The 15483-nt window shown below is 41.6% G+C and overlaps 1 protein-coding gene across 2 annotated transcripts in view; it reads left to right on the top strand.

The window, feature by feature from the left end:
- The window catches only part of LOC129701451 (slit homolog 3 protein-like), a 561975-nt gene that overhangs the window by 460292 nt on the left and 86200 nt on the right, over window positions 1-15483 (top strand). For both annotated transcript variants that reach the window (XM_055642634.1, XM_055642635.1), the window contains 2 exons: window positions 10832-10982; window positions 12248-12322. In XM_055642634.1, the coding sequence (XP_055498609.1) occupies window positions 10832-10982; window positions 12248-12322 (226 nt within the window). The remainder of the gene's footprint in view (window positions 1-10831; window positions 10983-12247; window positions 12323-15483) is intronic.

Genomic DNA, 15483 nt, shown 5'->3' with positions numbered 1-15483 from the left:
GAGTTTTTTTAATAATAGAGCGATTGTTTCTCTTTCTTTCTTTCTTTCTTTTCTAGGGCCTATTTCTTAACTTTCTTCTCTAACTCTCTTTCTAATGGGCTTTCTTTTCCCAACACTTTCTTGAACTATCACGACTCTTTCTCACTTTCCTTACTTATTTTATTTCTACCTTTCTTAAAGCTCAAAAAATGAAGGGGTACAACAAATGTAATAAGATATATGTGGTGTGTATTACTGTAAATTATTGTACTTCTAATAAAAATAAAATAAAAAAAAAATTAAAAAAGGAAATAGTGGTGTCGTCAGCAAACTTGATGATGGAGTTCGCACCGTGACTGGCTACGCAGTCATGAGTATAGAGTGAGTACAGCAGGGGGCTGAGCACGCAGCCTTGAGGTGCTCCCGTGTTGATTGTTATCGAGGCTGACACATTTCCACCAATACGAACGACTGTGGTCTGTGAATGAGGAAGTCGAGGATCCAATACAGAACAAGAGATAAAAGTTTAATGTGTTTATATACCATAGACCATATATATACACAATAAATAAACAGATAAAATGCAATAGGCTGTTATTGTTCAGCCCTCTACCACCTCCAATTTAAATTGCATTTAGAATATTTATGGCAGACCAGGAAACCAGAACAAGAGTTACTCCAGGGAGTTACTCCTGATCCAGGGTCAGGGAGTGATTTTGTGTTGGTTTTCAGCGCTGGCGGCGAGGCAGCGACCGGATATCAATGGCGGCCAAATCTTCCACAATTCAAAGCGAGGGAGAAAGTGCCCAGCGCCAACCAGTCGCTGTGGCAGTGCTCATGCGCAGGGCAGCCGATAATGTGCTGGCCGTGGTTGTGCGCATGTGCAGGGGGAGGACGTGCAGGCCATAGCAGTGCGCATGTGCAAGGCGGCCTGCTGTGCCAGCGGATGAGGAGCAAGCGGATAGCGGAACCCAGCGGCCCGGATACTGGTAGCGGGGGGAGACGGAGAGAGATAGAGAGGAAGGCCCGCCCAGAGTTGAACGGTAGGTGTCCTGCCTTGGCCGGAGGCCCCCTAGATTTTGAGGCCCTCGGCTTCAGCCTATGAAGCCTAGTGGTAAATCCGGCTCTGCGAGGCCCCCCTAGATCTCGAAGCCCTAAGATGAAGCTTGTCCAGCTTAAATCCGGCCCTGCTTCTCCCCGTAAACTCTGATGCCCTTACTGATCAAGAACCTAACAGTCTCTGCTTTAAAAATACCCAATGTTTTGGCCTCCACAGTTGTCTACAAAGATTCACCACCCTTTGACTAAAGAAATTCCTCCTCAACTCCATTGTAAGGTTACTGTGCCAAATAAGAGCATACGGAGGTAGATGAAATATGGGATAGAACTAATTAATCAAAAACAGAGTGTTAGGGTAAATGGGTAATTTTTGAGAGAGGTTTCTTAATGAATTGGGATGAAGGATCCGAGTTATTACTGACAATGTTAGGTCAAGTGGATTGACAAGTGGAGAACATAACACCCCTTTAAAGGTATATAGATAGTTTAAGTGAATGGGCAAAAGTTGATAGATGGACTACATTGTGGTTATTCACTGGAAGGGTGAATGATAAAGCAATTTGTTATTTAAAGGGAATGAGACTGCAAAATATTATGGTTTGATGAAACCTGAAGCACAAGCTATGTACATGCTGTAAAGCAGGTCATTAGGAAAACTAATCGGTTGTTGGCCTTTATTGCAAAGGGTATGGAATTTACAAATAGGGAAGTTTTATTGCATCTTTACATGATGTTGGTGAGACCTACCTGGAGTACATTGTCCAATTTTGGTTTCCATATTGAGAGAAGGATGTGCTCGTATTGGGGGAAGTGCCGAGAAGGTTCACTCGGTTGATTCCAAGGATGAAGGGGTGATGTATGAAAAAAGGGTTAGGCTGGTTGGATGTACACCCATTGGAGTGCAGACTAATAAGAGGTGATGTGGTCAACAGACATTTCTGAGGGTTATGATAGGGTGGATGTTGGGATCATCCAATTATTAAATTACTACAAATCATCCAATTGAGCTGAGAAGAAATGTCTTCACTAGGAGTCACAAATCTTTGGAACATTTTACCCAGTGATGGAGGAACTGAAAAAGAAAAGTCAAAATAAGATTTACAGATATTTAACAGGTGAGGAAATCAAAGGGTATCAGTCAGCACAGGAGAGTGCTACCTTATTGGTGATCCTCGGACTATCCTTAATAGGACTTGCTGGCTTTATCTTGCACTGAATGTAATTCACTTTTCATGTATCTATACCTTGCAAATGACTCAATTGCAATCACGTATTCTCTTTCCGCCTACCAGATAGCATGCAACAAAAGCTTTTCACTGTGCCAATAAACTAAACTAAACTAAGTGGTGCTGAGGGCAAAGTTGAATTAGCCATCATCTTAGTGAATAGCAGAATGGGTTAAAGGGGGTAGACTGGCCGATTCCTGCTTTTCTTTCATATGGTTATATCCGTTAAACCTAAGGTACACAAAAATGCTGGAGAAACTCAGCGGGTGCAACAGCATCTATGGAGCGAAGGAAATAGGCAACGTTTCGGGCCGAAACCCTTCTTCAAACTGCCCCCTCTCTGTGATCCCTCTCTAACTGCCCCCTCTCTGTGATCCCCCCCTGCCCTCCAACTCTACGACATCACAACCTCCTTTAAACCTAACACTATCAGCAGAACAGCGATCTATCTTTGGACCCATTTGTTTGAGAAAGATTGTTTTACATTGTGCTGAAGGCGTAGACTTAATGGAACTTTATCAAGACTTAAAGGGCTAATGTATAAAGACTGTTTGCATTACCTTATCTTGAATTCACTTGAGATTCGAAGATTGCCAAGTGATCTAAACAAGGTATTTAAGATTATTAAAGGATTTGACAGAGTGGATACAGAGATGTCATTTCCTCTGATGTAAGAATCTAGAAGAAGGGGGATTAACTTTAAAATTACACCTAAAACATTTGGCTAAAAGTGGTGTGGAAATATGGAACTTGTTACATTAGACGGCAGTGATGTGAGCAGCCCATTGAGATTTTCAAGAAACAGATAGCTAGGATTGTCAGGATGAAGATTAGCCATGATGTATTTAAATGGCGGAATGGGTTTGAGTGACCGAATAATGTGCTCCTATTCCCAAATGAAAAAAATAATTAGTGCTGGCAAGTCTCTGTTAGTTGTTTGGGTCTGAAGTGAGATGCATTTAGGCATAATTGGGCAGCACAGTGGTGCAGTTAGTAGAGTCACTGTGGGTTTCCCCCTGCACCACTTTCCTTCCATATCTCCAGGCCACTAAATGTTCCCATTTGTGTAGTATCTGGGGGGATTTGAAGGGGTGTAGGAAAAACATTTACCGTACTTTAGAAGGAGATGTATATGGGATGAGTGGATAAAGGTCAGCATGGACTCAGTGAGTCAAAAGGCCCTAATCTAATATTGGTTAAGGCACTTCCCTGGAAAAATACAGGAGAAACGTTAAGACATACAAAGTGCTGGAGTAACTCAACGGGTCAGCCAGCATCTCTGGAGAACATGGATAGGTGATGTTTTGAGTTGGAATTTTTCTTCTGAAATGTCACCTATCTTTGTTCTCCGGAGATGCTGCCTGGCCTGCTGAGTTACTTAAGTACTTTGTGTCCTTTTGTTTACAGCAGCATCGGTAATTCTTTGTTTCTACAAGGAGAAACTTCATCTTGCCAACCTATTTCTATTTCCATCCCAAATGAAAATAGGCTGAACAAATATTGTATTGATGATGATAAACCATAATTAAAAACTCAGAATATTAAATAAAATTAAGCAATACGATGAAAAGGCATGGCGATTGGATGGGTGTCATTAAGGAATGAATGAATGTTGATACAAACATATGATATGGATTAAACAAAGAGCTCCATGGTGAAGTTTAGTTTAGAGATACAGCATGGAAACAGACCCTTTGGCCTACTGAGTCCACACCGACCATCGATCACCCATTCACTCTATTCACAGTTAAACATCCACTCCTTGCATGCTAGGGGCAATTAGAAAGCAGACAGCAATTATAAACAGACAGCACCCAAGGTCAGGATCAAACCCATGTCTCTGCCGCTGTAAGGCAGCAGCTCTACCAGATACGCCACTGTGCTGCCCTTGTCATGCAATTGCATTTGGGATGGTCAAGCAATGTCTTATTTGAGGGGTTCAGCAGAAATTATTTGAGGTATGGCAATATCTTGTTTTAAAAAAATGAGGTATGTTTTAAAATTGTTTTAAACTTGAGGTATGGCAATATCTTGTTTTAAAAACAAGATATACTCGACTAAGTGGGACCCGTTGGGTCCCATGTTCCCACAGGAGGGCTGGTACCCCAACGCAATATTCCACCTCTCCACCAATTCCAATATTGGTGACCAGTGGGGCAGGGGGGGGGGGGGGGGGGAATTTCTGGAGCACTAGTATGGGTGTTATGGGCTGAAGGGACTGGTTTCCAGGCTGCTAGTATGGACATTGTGGGCCAAATGGATTATTGGGCTGGCAGCTCAGTCACTCAGGCCTGGTGGGCTGGCAGCTCAGTCACTCAGGCCTGGTGGGCTGGCAGCTCAGTCACTCGGGCCTGGTGGGCTGGCAGTTCACTCAGGGCTATTCCTCAGGCCACCAGATTCAGTTTCACAGCACTTCCAGCAGAGTGCAGGCCAGCAAATTCAGTTTCACAGCACTTCAAGCAGTGCAGGCCAGCAAATTCAGTTTCACAGCACTTCCAGCAGAGTGCAGGCCAGCAAATTCAGTTTCACAGCACTTCCAGCAGAGTGCAGGCCAACAAATTCAGTTTCATAGCATTTCAAGCAGAGTGCAGGCCCTCAAATTCCATTTCGTAGCATTTCAAGCAGAGTGAAATTGCCAAACAACTCATTACATTGTCATTAAGAGCTAACAAATCATTTCTTGCAAGTACATTGCAAACTCACAGTTCAGTTGATTCACAGCTTAGAATCACAGTTGTGGACTCTCCCTCGCGATCTTCCAGAGTAAGTGACTCACGTCCAGGCATCCGGGGTTTTATAGTCCTGCCCCCCCCCCGGAAGGGGCGTTACCTTCATCGTGGTGATTGATAGGTGAGTGGACCAATCAGCTGATCTCAATATTTATTATACATAACTTTTTTATATTTCATCAATTGGAAAATTCCTCAGGGCTGCCTCAGCGGAGGAGGATTGTGAGTAAGATGGCCAAACATCATAGTGATATATGGTAGCGTTTCATCTAAAATCAATATACAATCAAAATCTATATAACTAAAGGTCTCATCTTGACCACTTCCTGTCTGCGCAGTCAGGAAGTGGTCAAGATGACACCTTTAGTTATGTAGATTAAGCTACCAGCATCCTTGTGCTGGTGACCATGGATAGTAAGGAACCACTTGGCCTGGAGTGAACACCTTCTCTTGGAGATCAGGAGCTCTTCAGTTCTCAAGTGGAAGTTGCTCCTTTCAAGGACATAGCATACATGAACTTGATGGGAGGAGTGCCCTTCTGCACCACAAGAACTCTATATCAATCTACTTTTATGTATGAAACTTAACTGACAAATCCCCTTGCAGGAACGAGGTACTGCAGATGCTGGTAAATCGCCTTGTCAACCTCCTCCAATCTAAAACATTGCACAATCACGCATCGTTCATCCCAATGAACTTCCCTCCTTTTACTCGCAAAATGAGAACTTACAATGGATTTGTAAAGCTTCTTGTATTTTAGTTTAATCTTCTCTCTGAAAGTTATTGATGAGGTAGTAGATTATGATAGGTTGCAGACTATTGATAGAATTTTATGCCATTAAAAACTTATCTCTCAACATATAGCTTTTCCACACAGTAACTCCTTACCTCAGCTGGGGATTCAAGGACTGTTACATGGAGATTGACATCATATTGGAGAGTATATCATATGAAAATATGATCTGATAAAAAAGTGAAAATAATGGAAACCTGGCTAATGTCACCCAGACCTTTCAATTAGAGAATGCAAGCATTATATTCTTACAAGAACCAGGATTCTCTAATTCCAAGTTGACCAGCAGTTAGTTTTTTTTTTTCTTTGCCCATTAAAATGTGTGGCCAAGTCTTTACCCATTTAAAAAAAAGTGTGGTCAAGTTGGGCCGAAGGACCTGTCTCCACACAGTATCACTCTGTAACTAATGATAGGTAAAACATCGATTAGTCTGGCAAAAAATGAAAAGTCAGGGCTTTAGTCCTGGAGATGTTGGTCTGAGTTCCTTCCAGTAAATTTAGGGAATTTTCAGAGACAGCATCTTTCCAGAGACTTGAGGTGACTGCTATGAGTAGAGTTGATGTCAGAATCATCCAGTTAAGGGCCTGTCGCACGAGCATGCGACCTGCATGCAGCAAGCGCGACCAAACTGGAAGGGGGGGGGGCCGCACGGAGGTTGAGTGATCTCCGTACAGGGCCGGTCCCACCAGCATGCTCCTGCATGTGGCGAGCGCAACCAAACTGGAAGCGGCGGCCGCGTGGAGGTCGAATGAGTGACGTGAAATTCGAGCGAAGTCCGCGGGAAGTTCGCGTGTGACGTACGCCGTCAAGACGTGCGTACGGTGTCGAGGCGGTGAGGCGGCTGCGGGCCAGCAGGCCGTTGCCGCGCAGAATTTTTTAACACAGTCAGTTTTTCGGAGCCCCGCGCGATGTCAGGACCAGCTCCGCACAACTCCATACGGCTCCGGCGATTGAAGTGGGACCGGCCCCGCGAGGCCGTATGGCTCAAGCGAGCAAGTTAGGTCGCGCTTGGCGCATGGAGTCGCATGCTCGTGGGATAGGCCCTTCAGAGCAAGGATTACAAGCGACAACAAGTTTGTGACAGATCTGCTCTTCAAATACCATATTCACCAATCAACCAAAGGCTGTTTCTTTTTTTTGCACTTTGTAGTTAGTGATGGATATAATCATTGATATCCGTCTTTGCTCCATATTTGAATTGTGCTCATTTTTTTATATATACAGGTACTGTCAATACAGCCATACTAAATGATTCAAGAAGGCTTGAACATAAACAAGTACTACTGATAGATGTTGGGACTAAATAAGAAGCCAATTTTTGAACAGGGTTTCAGTGCAGAGCTAAGTATAATTTCTGAGATAAATTTCATAATTTATTCATTAGAAACGAAACAAAGACATTTTAATCAACAAAGATTTAAATGAGGCACGTTAACCAGTGCCACAGATGGCAGACTACTGAATTACAAATTAGTGCTAATTTCTCTGTGTGCTCTAGGTTTCATGTTCAAAGATTAAATCGTTAATGTAACATTGGGTATATTACCAAAATAATATGCAAGAGAAGCAACAACTTAAATTTGTTAGCTAATTATGTTGGAAAGTAATCCGAGGCTTCGGTAGAACAACGCACAGACATGCATCAGAACAGAAAATCACATGTTGTGGGGGAGATTTCTTCAATGAAGCAAGAGCTTTTCCAGTTTGTAGATGTAAGCAGAACTAGGTGGCTTTTTGCAAAGTTGTCTTTTGGCCTATTGGTGACTCGGGAGAGTTCACTTTCATTTCATTACGTTGTTGCTCTGAATAGCTTCTTTCTCAACCCGAACAATTGTTTTTATTCTAAATGAGTGGCTGGCAAGATCTCAAGAACATTGAAACAGAGACACGATGAGACCATCTTGCCCATTGTGCCTGATCCACATAATTCAGTAAGATCCTATTTGATCTTTTGCTTCCACCTCATCCTCGTATCCCTTGGTTGCCTTCATGTCTAAAAATCTTGGTCTTGAAATGTTCAGCAATTGAAGCTCCACAGCCATATTGAGTAGCGCATTCCAAAGGTTTAATGATCCATGGGTGAGGACATTTTCTTTCTTCTCTGTTTTAAATGGCCAAACATTTATTTTTAATCTATGGTATCTTATTCCAGATGTTGGTGAGACTGCAATTGGAGTATATTGCTCAGTTTTGGTCACCCTGCTATAGGAAAGATGGTGTTTAGCTGAAAAGGGCACAGAGAAGACTTACAATGATGTTGCTAGGATGCAAGGGCCTGAGCTATGGGGAAAGGTTAGGCAGCCTAGGACTTCATTCCTTGGGCCGCAGGAGGCTGTGGATGATGTAAAAGTTCATTAAAGCATGAGAGGAATATATTGGGTGAATGTACAGTCTTTTACCTAGGAAAGTGGAATCAAGAACAGGAGGTCATATGCTTAAAGTGAGAAGAGCAAGATTTAATAGGATCCTGAGACAAAACATTTTCACTCGGAGGGTGGTGGGTATTTGGAACAAGCTGTCAGAGGAGGTAGTTGAGGCAGGTACTATAACACCATTTAAAAGACACTTGGGCAGGTACATGGATAGGGACTGTTTAGAGGGATATAGTACAAATATAGTACAAAACGAGCAAATGGGACTGACTTAGATGAGGGATCTTGGTCAACATGGCTGAGTTGATACGAGGGGGCTGTTTCGTGGCTTTATAACTCTACGATGCTATGGCTGTAATATCCCAACTGGGCGAAAACCCTACCCACATACAGCTCAGTGAGGTCACCTCTTTACTAAATTCCAGGGAATATATATCATTTCTGCTTAAACTCTCTCTTCCCAGAGAGCAATCTGGAAACTTTTCTTGCATTTCTCCAACTGCACATGTATTGTTGATGAAAACAAATAGATTAGATCTATGCATAATGTTCCAGATACATTCTCACCAGAGCCATGTATAATTGGCATAAAATGTCGCTGCTCTCGTGCCAAACTCCCCTCAGTGGCAATTCATTTTACAAGCCATGTTTTCTGCAGCCACTTTGTGGTTCTTGATTGTCCAGGAGATGTCATGATGAAGGGGCAGGTGGAGAGAGAGCCTTTTATTTTGGGGTTCTTCAGTGTCAGGCGGACCACCTCAGATTTTTCAGGGAAACACTCAAGGATAATTTGAAACTTGACCTCCAAGGTGCCACATATGCATGCATCATCTGTGTATTGTGAATCAATAATTGAGATTACAGTGTTGAGCAGTTATCTGCTCATCCTGTTGAACGACTCACCCAGGGCTGCATGCTTGAGGGAAACGATGTGGAGTAAGAGTGACTAGCGTGTTGTCATAATATTGCCTGACCCCATTCTGTGCAGAGATTGGGTCTGTGTTCTGTTGATCGTCGTGGACCAGTTGGTTAAGAACACCATGCATGTAGCTGACAGAGATGGAAGGCATATTTCTGAGGCATATTACAGCCAAGTTCGAGAAGGATTTCACATAAGCAATAAACAGATGTAAGCAGGCCTGAGATCGCAGGACAGGAAAGTGCTGTCAAAGTGACAGTCTGCAGTCGTTACATTCTGCAGCCACTGTGAATTGGTGATGGGGTAAGCAGATGTTGAATTCAGTGGTGGAATACTAATTTAACAGAGTGGTCTGTCCTGCAACTCTCCATTGTAATGAGATTTGAACTCTTAATCATTGAACTGCTAGTTCAGAATCCTAGCCATGGCTGGCCTGTATGGTACTTAAGTTCAACCAGGCAAGAGCAGGAAGGGCCAGGCTGTGAACAAACCACAGGAAGGTCAGATCCCATTTCTTAATCATTCTGACATTTAAGCTGAATCAAGTTCACAAGAGCAGAAGCATCAGATATAAAAATATCCAGAGCCATTATGTCGAAAACATGAACCAAAACAATGCTGAGGAGACCGAATTGCCTTTTCGAGTATGTTGAACAATATGTTTAGGGCAGTACAGCTGGTAAAGCTCCTGCCTCAGTGCCAGCAACCCAGGTTCCATTCTGACCCCGGTGTCTGGGTGGAGTTTGCACGTTCTCCCTGTGACCACATGGATTTCTTCTGGGTGCTCAGGTCTCCTCCCACATTCCAAAGACGAGTGGGTTTATAGGTTAATTGGCCTCTGTAAATTGCAACCTAGTGTGTAGGGAATAGATGAGAAAGTGGGATAACATAGAACTAGTGTAAATGGGCTGTTATTGGTAGGCATTGACTCGGTGGGCCGAAGGGCCTGTCGCCATGCTGTATCTCTAAGGTAAGCTAAAGTAAGTGGACAATTGTTCTCAATGCCATATTATACTCAGCTACCAGGATACATGCAGGGTAATCTACAGGAATGCCACAGTCAAGGGCAGCATGGTGGTGCAGCGGTAGAGTTGCTGCCTTGCAGCGAATGCAGCGCCAGAGACCTGGGTTTGTTCCTGACTACGGGTGCTGCATGTACAGAGTTTGTACGTTCTCCCCATGACCGTGGGTTTCCCCCGAGATCTTCGGTTTCCTCCCCCGCTCCAAAGACGTACAGGTATGTAGGTTAATTGGCTCGGTAAATGTAAAAATTGTCCCTAGTGGATATAGGATAGTGTTAATGTGCGGGGATCGCTGGTCGGCGCGGACCCAGTGTGCCAAATGGGCCTGTTTCCGAGCTGAATCTCGAAAGTAAACTACAAAAAATTCCTCTTCTCCTCTTCTCCTTCAACTAAGTATTAAGTTCAGTGCAGTGACAGCACAGTTGAACTGGGATGAAATGTGGTGCAGGCTGCATGGAGCTGTGATTCTTCACCTATTTGTTATGTGGGTTCACATGCCTTTAGAAAGTCATCGTCTGGCCAGTAAAGGATGGATGCCCGTCAAGTTCCTTGTGATCTGCCACATTATGCAGGCAGGTCAATCTAGGTGCATGTCTTATAGTCATGTTTACATATAAGACAAATATATGAAGGTTCTTGCAAGTCAAATTTGGGAGGAAATGAGAAACATCAATAATGCTGCTAATAATTTTTTTGTTTTAGTTAATAGTTTTGATGGCTTTTGTGCACAGGCTCAGAGGACTACCGAACTAAGCTAAGCAGCGACTGCTTCATGGACCTGGTTTGCCCTGAGAAATGCCGTTGTGAAGGCACTGTTGTGGACTGCTCCAATCAGAAGCTCTCCAGAATTCCCAGTCATCTCCCAGAGTACACCACCGAACTGTAAGTCTGGCTATCAAAGCGTTCCCTCCAACCCTCTGCTTATAGTTAAAGAACCTTCACCCTCTCGACCAAGCAAGAACTTTAATGTGTTGCCGCGCGCCTTCGATATAGATTGAAATGAATTGTGACTGTTGAAATCTTTTTGGATTGGGGGACAGAATTGAAATGAAATCACTGTAAAGTGAAACATTACAGGCATCGGACCGTGTGAGCCAAGAGAAGTATCAGCTAGCTGATCTCAAACAGAAGTTACTGAGGAATGCAACTGTTATCTTCATGCCCATTGTTTAGAGAGGGGGAAATCAATAATGATTTTTGCTTCCTATCCCATTTTCTTTTCCCACCACTCATAAATGTTAGCTTTCTAATTACCGCTAGTATTTGCTCCATCCTTCCCTGAAGACCAGGATTTAATTTTGTCAAAATGAGCTGTTCAAGTAGATATTATTTTTGTAATGATATTTTGTTACAAAGTGGATTGTGTTCAAATTCATAAAACTGTCCTTATCCAGGGGGTTTGCAAATTGACCAAGGATGGTCACTGTCTGCCTTTTCATCTCTGGCCTTTGTCCAACTATTTGCCTATCAAAACCCTCCTCACCTGCATTGACCAATTACTTGCCCCTCCTCTCTTCCAGCTTTATTCCTCCTCCCCCATCACAATCAGTCTGAAGAAGATTCCCGACCCGAAACGTCACATATCCATGTTCTCCAGAGATGCTTCCTGACCTGTTGAGTTACTCCAGTACTTAATGTTTTTTTTTTTTGTAAAATGGCATTTGCAGTTCCTTGTTTCTACATTTGAGAGCAGTAATTGGTTTGAGATTGGGTTGCTGAGATCAAACCCCTCTCAGCAACTCATTCGTTCTTGCTGTTTGTGCATTCTGATTCAACTTCACGATGTAAATAGCTGCTCAAATTATTGAGGCGACTGAAGACATGAGCGTGAATGCAGGTTTCATTGAAAAGGAAATGGGGCAGATTGCAAATACCGCAGGGATTAAATGGCTACCAATCAGTCACAGGTGATGAAGAATGGAAATGATTTGAACTAGTGGGTAAAAGACATGGACTAAACAATGTTGATGAAACCAAATGTACTTTTGATAAAGTTTTCTTGTGCAAAGGATAAATGTTCAACTGATTTATTTTACCCATTATACACTAACATTTGATCTCAACCTTATATGTAGTTCATCTTGGTGTTTTTCCACAATTCTTTGGCAAATCCTTATCATATTTATCTGTCTCTTTGATTGGTTCAGGCGATTGAATGACAATGAAATGATCCTCCTGGAAGCAACAGGCATCTTCAAGAAACTCCCCAATCTCCGTAAAATGTAAGTTTATCAAATGAATAATAATAATATCTTTTTTTATTGTCATTGCACATAAGCGCAACGAGATTTGGTATGCAGCTTCCATCCAATGTCATAACATAAATAACTAATAAAATTTAGATTTAGATACCCCGAGAACATGGATTGTAAAAAGAACAGTAAAATAGTCAAAACAGTTCAAATGAATGCATCAGTCACAAGTTTCCCACGAGCATTTTCGGGAATCATATGTTGACATTCAGTTGTAAATGATAATGAATAAATGATAAAGAGGCACTCCTGAAAAACATATTCCAAATCTTGCAATATTGTGTACATCTCTGATCACCACATTGCTGGAGGTAGATAGTTGGAATAGAGCGAGTACAAATGAGACCCACTAGGATATTGCCTGAAATCGAAGGCTGCACTTATTAAGAGAGAATGGATACGCTGGGTTTATTCCAGACATGTAACATCAGGGTAGGCAAGGTAGTCAGTGCCTACACTAACTAAAATTATAAAAAGGTAATTATTAAATAAAAATAGTAAAGATTTCCAATTCATTTACTAAATTCAGTATTTATTATTAAATGGTTATTATTTTAATAATCGATCTTAGGTAGGCATAATTCTCCCGTGCCTTTCATCCGCAGTACGCATAATACGCGTAACTATGCTCAACTCGCGTGCCGTGGACGCTGCTTCAAGCCTTCACTTACAACGGGCAATAAAGGCAGCTGAAATCCTGCCTTTGCACTGTGAACTGCACGCAAGGAGAGGAGACCAATCAGCGCATGCAGGGTTTTTAAAGATTTTTTTAGTCGACTAACGGTCTACAGAAGCGATCTGCGCATGCGCGGTTTTCATGATTTTCTGCACATGGGCGGATTTTTACAATTTTTAAAAGTCGACTGACTGCCTCGTGCCTACCTTGAGTAATTACTCACGGCACGTGCCTCGTATTCTCACTAGAATGTAAGAGACTGAGTAGTGTCCTCAGAGATGTTTATATAATTATGAGGGGCATAGATAAGCTAGATAGTCTATTCATTTTTTAACATTTGTATTCTTTAATTGACCGCAAGTGATAGTCATACAGCATGGAAACAGGCCCCTCGGCCCACCTTGCCCACACCGACTAAGATGCTCCATCTACACTAATCCCACAGTGCTGCATTTGGCACAAATCCATCTAAACCGTTCCTATTCATGTCCCTGTCCAAATGTATTTTAAATGTTGTAATAGTACCTGCCAACTTCCTCCTCCGGTAGCTCGTTCCATTGCCCACCAACCCCCTTTGTGTGAAAAACCTGCCCCATTGTAGTTTACACTTGGAGTCCAGGTATCATTTCAGTAATCTATGGAGACTGATAGATCTCACCTGAGATCTGGTGACTAGAACGGCTTACGGAAATGCAGTTTAGTGTAACCTTGACTTTAGATAATTTGTAGCATAAATTTCTGCTGGGTGTCTCATCCTTCAGTCCTTCTGAATATATTCTGAATGTTTCCATGATTATTTAATAATCAATGCACATGGAGCACAATCTATTTTTGGGTAGCTGCTATCCATAGCTTTCTCTACTGTTTAGGTACTTTATTCCATTTTATTTTAGGTTCAAAGTGAATGTCTACAATGAAATGTTATTGTTACTAATGTTGTCCATTCTTTTGATCTATTAACATGTTCCTTTGGTATTATACCTCCAATGACATTCCTTTCATGGCTGTCTTTGGTGAGCTTAGATATCCATATTATCATTTATCTTGGTTATGTACAGGATGGGTGAATGATTAGTCCCATCCTGCCATTTAGAGTGCTTGCCTATTACTCCAACTCACTGAATCCTGCTGCTTCAATAGTGTGCTAACCAACTCGATAATTTGCCTTCAATTCCACAAACTTCAGGTTGAGCTCCCATAAAAAATGCCTTCTGGATATCAATTTGAAAGGCAATCTTTTTTGGTCAACGTTTCCTATTTTAATCACATCCTCAAAATACTAAATCAAATCCATGCAACCCTGACTCTCTCATCAGTCTGCAGGTTTTAGGATGCTCCAGCCCCCCTTACCTTTATTATAGGCTTTATTATATTATGTTTATTATATTTCTCAGTGACAGTTGTTACGTTAACTAGTCCATTATTTCTTAGTTTCCCTTTCTCATCTTTTTAATTAGTGGAGTGTAGTCTGGAGAAAGGGATTCCAAGCCATCTTGAAATGAAGAATTTTAAGATGATGGTCAGGCCATGTGTTCTAATTCACTTTGTTGAAATCCTTAGACAGAAATTATTTGGCTCTGAAAATGTATTTCCAGTATTCTCTTCATAATGGTTACTTTGCTTTTGTGAAATTAAGTGTTTCAATATACATTTATTTGGGGTTAGTGGCATAATAACATCTGTCTTTTCCATAAACATCAATTTCAAATACTCACTATTACTTCTAAGGGCAACATCAATGTCATCAGTTTTCATTGCTCCTGACTATCTTTCCTTTCATTTTGGAATCTTGCTTTGGTTTCATATCTGTGCAAGTTTCTTTCCACTCTTGCTGTCTTTTGTTGTTCCTTTTTTATATCTGCCAGATGCTGGGATCGAAGTTATTGTGGATTTTTAGCTGCTTTCTTTTCTTTTAATCTCTTGTGATCCTTTGCTTCACGAGTTGTCATGGTTTTTTGTTGTTTGGCAATGAAAACTCTTATATTTATGGATGTACACTGGCACCCTGTCACATACAATTATTTTGGTCAAATAGCTTCATTGATCTTCTGTCCTGTTTATCCATTAGTAACATTGGCCAGTTTATTGTCCATTTACAATAATTGCAAATAAATAGACAAGAACCATGTCAGTTGGCAAATACTTTCAGTGTATAAAAAAAGTATGAGAAAGTTATTGATGCATCAATTATAAGTTGACAGACTGATGTCTGATTAAATTCAAATTAAATTGTAATTAAAAAATTCAAATAGCATTATCTTCAGTCTCTTTTTATATCATCGGGCAACCTCCATCCTCAGTTCAAAACAAGCTTTCAAATTTCTATTTCTGTTTGTGATCCCTTAAATGATGTAGCTGCCAGTCTGTTAACTTATTTGATATAAAGGTTGACAAACAACCTTACCCACTATAAGTACAAATAATTCAATACCTTAAACAGATGTTACTAATGTTA

The sequence above is a fragment of the Leucoraja erinacea genome, chromosome 11 (assembly GCF_028641065.1).
Source record: "Leucoraja erinacea ecotype New England chromosome 11, Leri_hhj_1, whole genome shotgun sequence".
Classification (NCBI taxonomy): domain Eukaryota; kingdom Metazoa; phylum Chordata; class Chondrichthyes; order Rajiformes; family Rajidae; genus Leucoraja; species Leucoraja erinaceus.
Note: the sequence above shows the minus strand (reverse complement) of the source record. Positions and strands in the feature narration are given on the sequence as shown.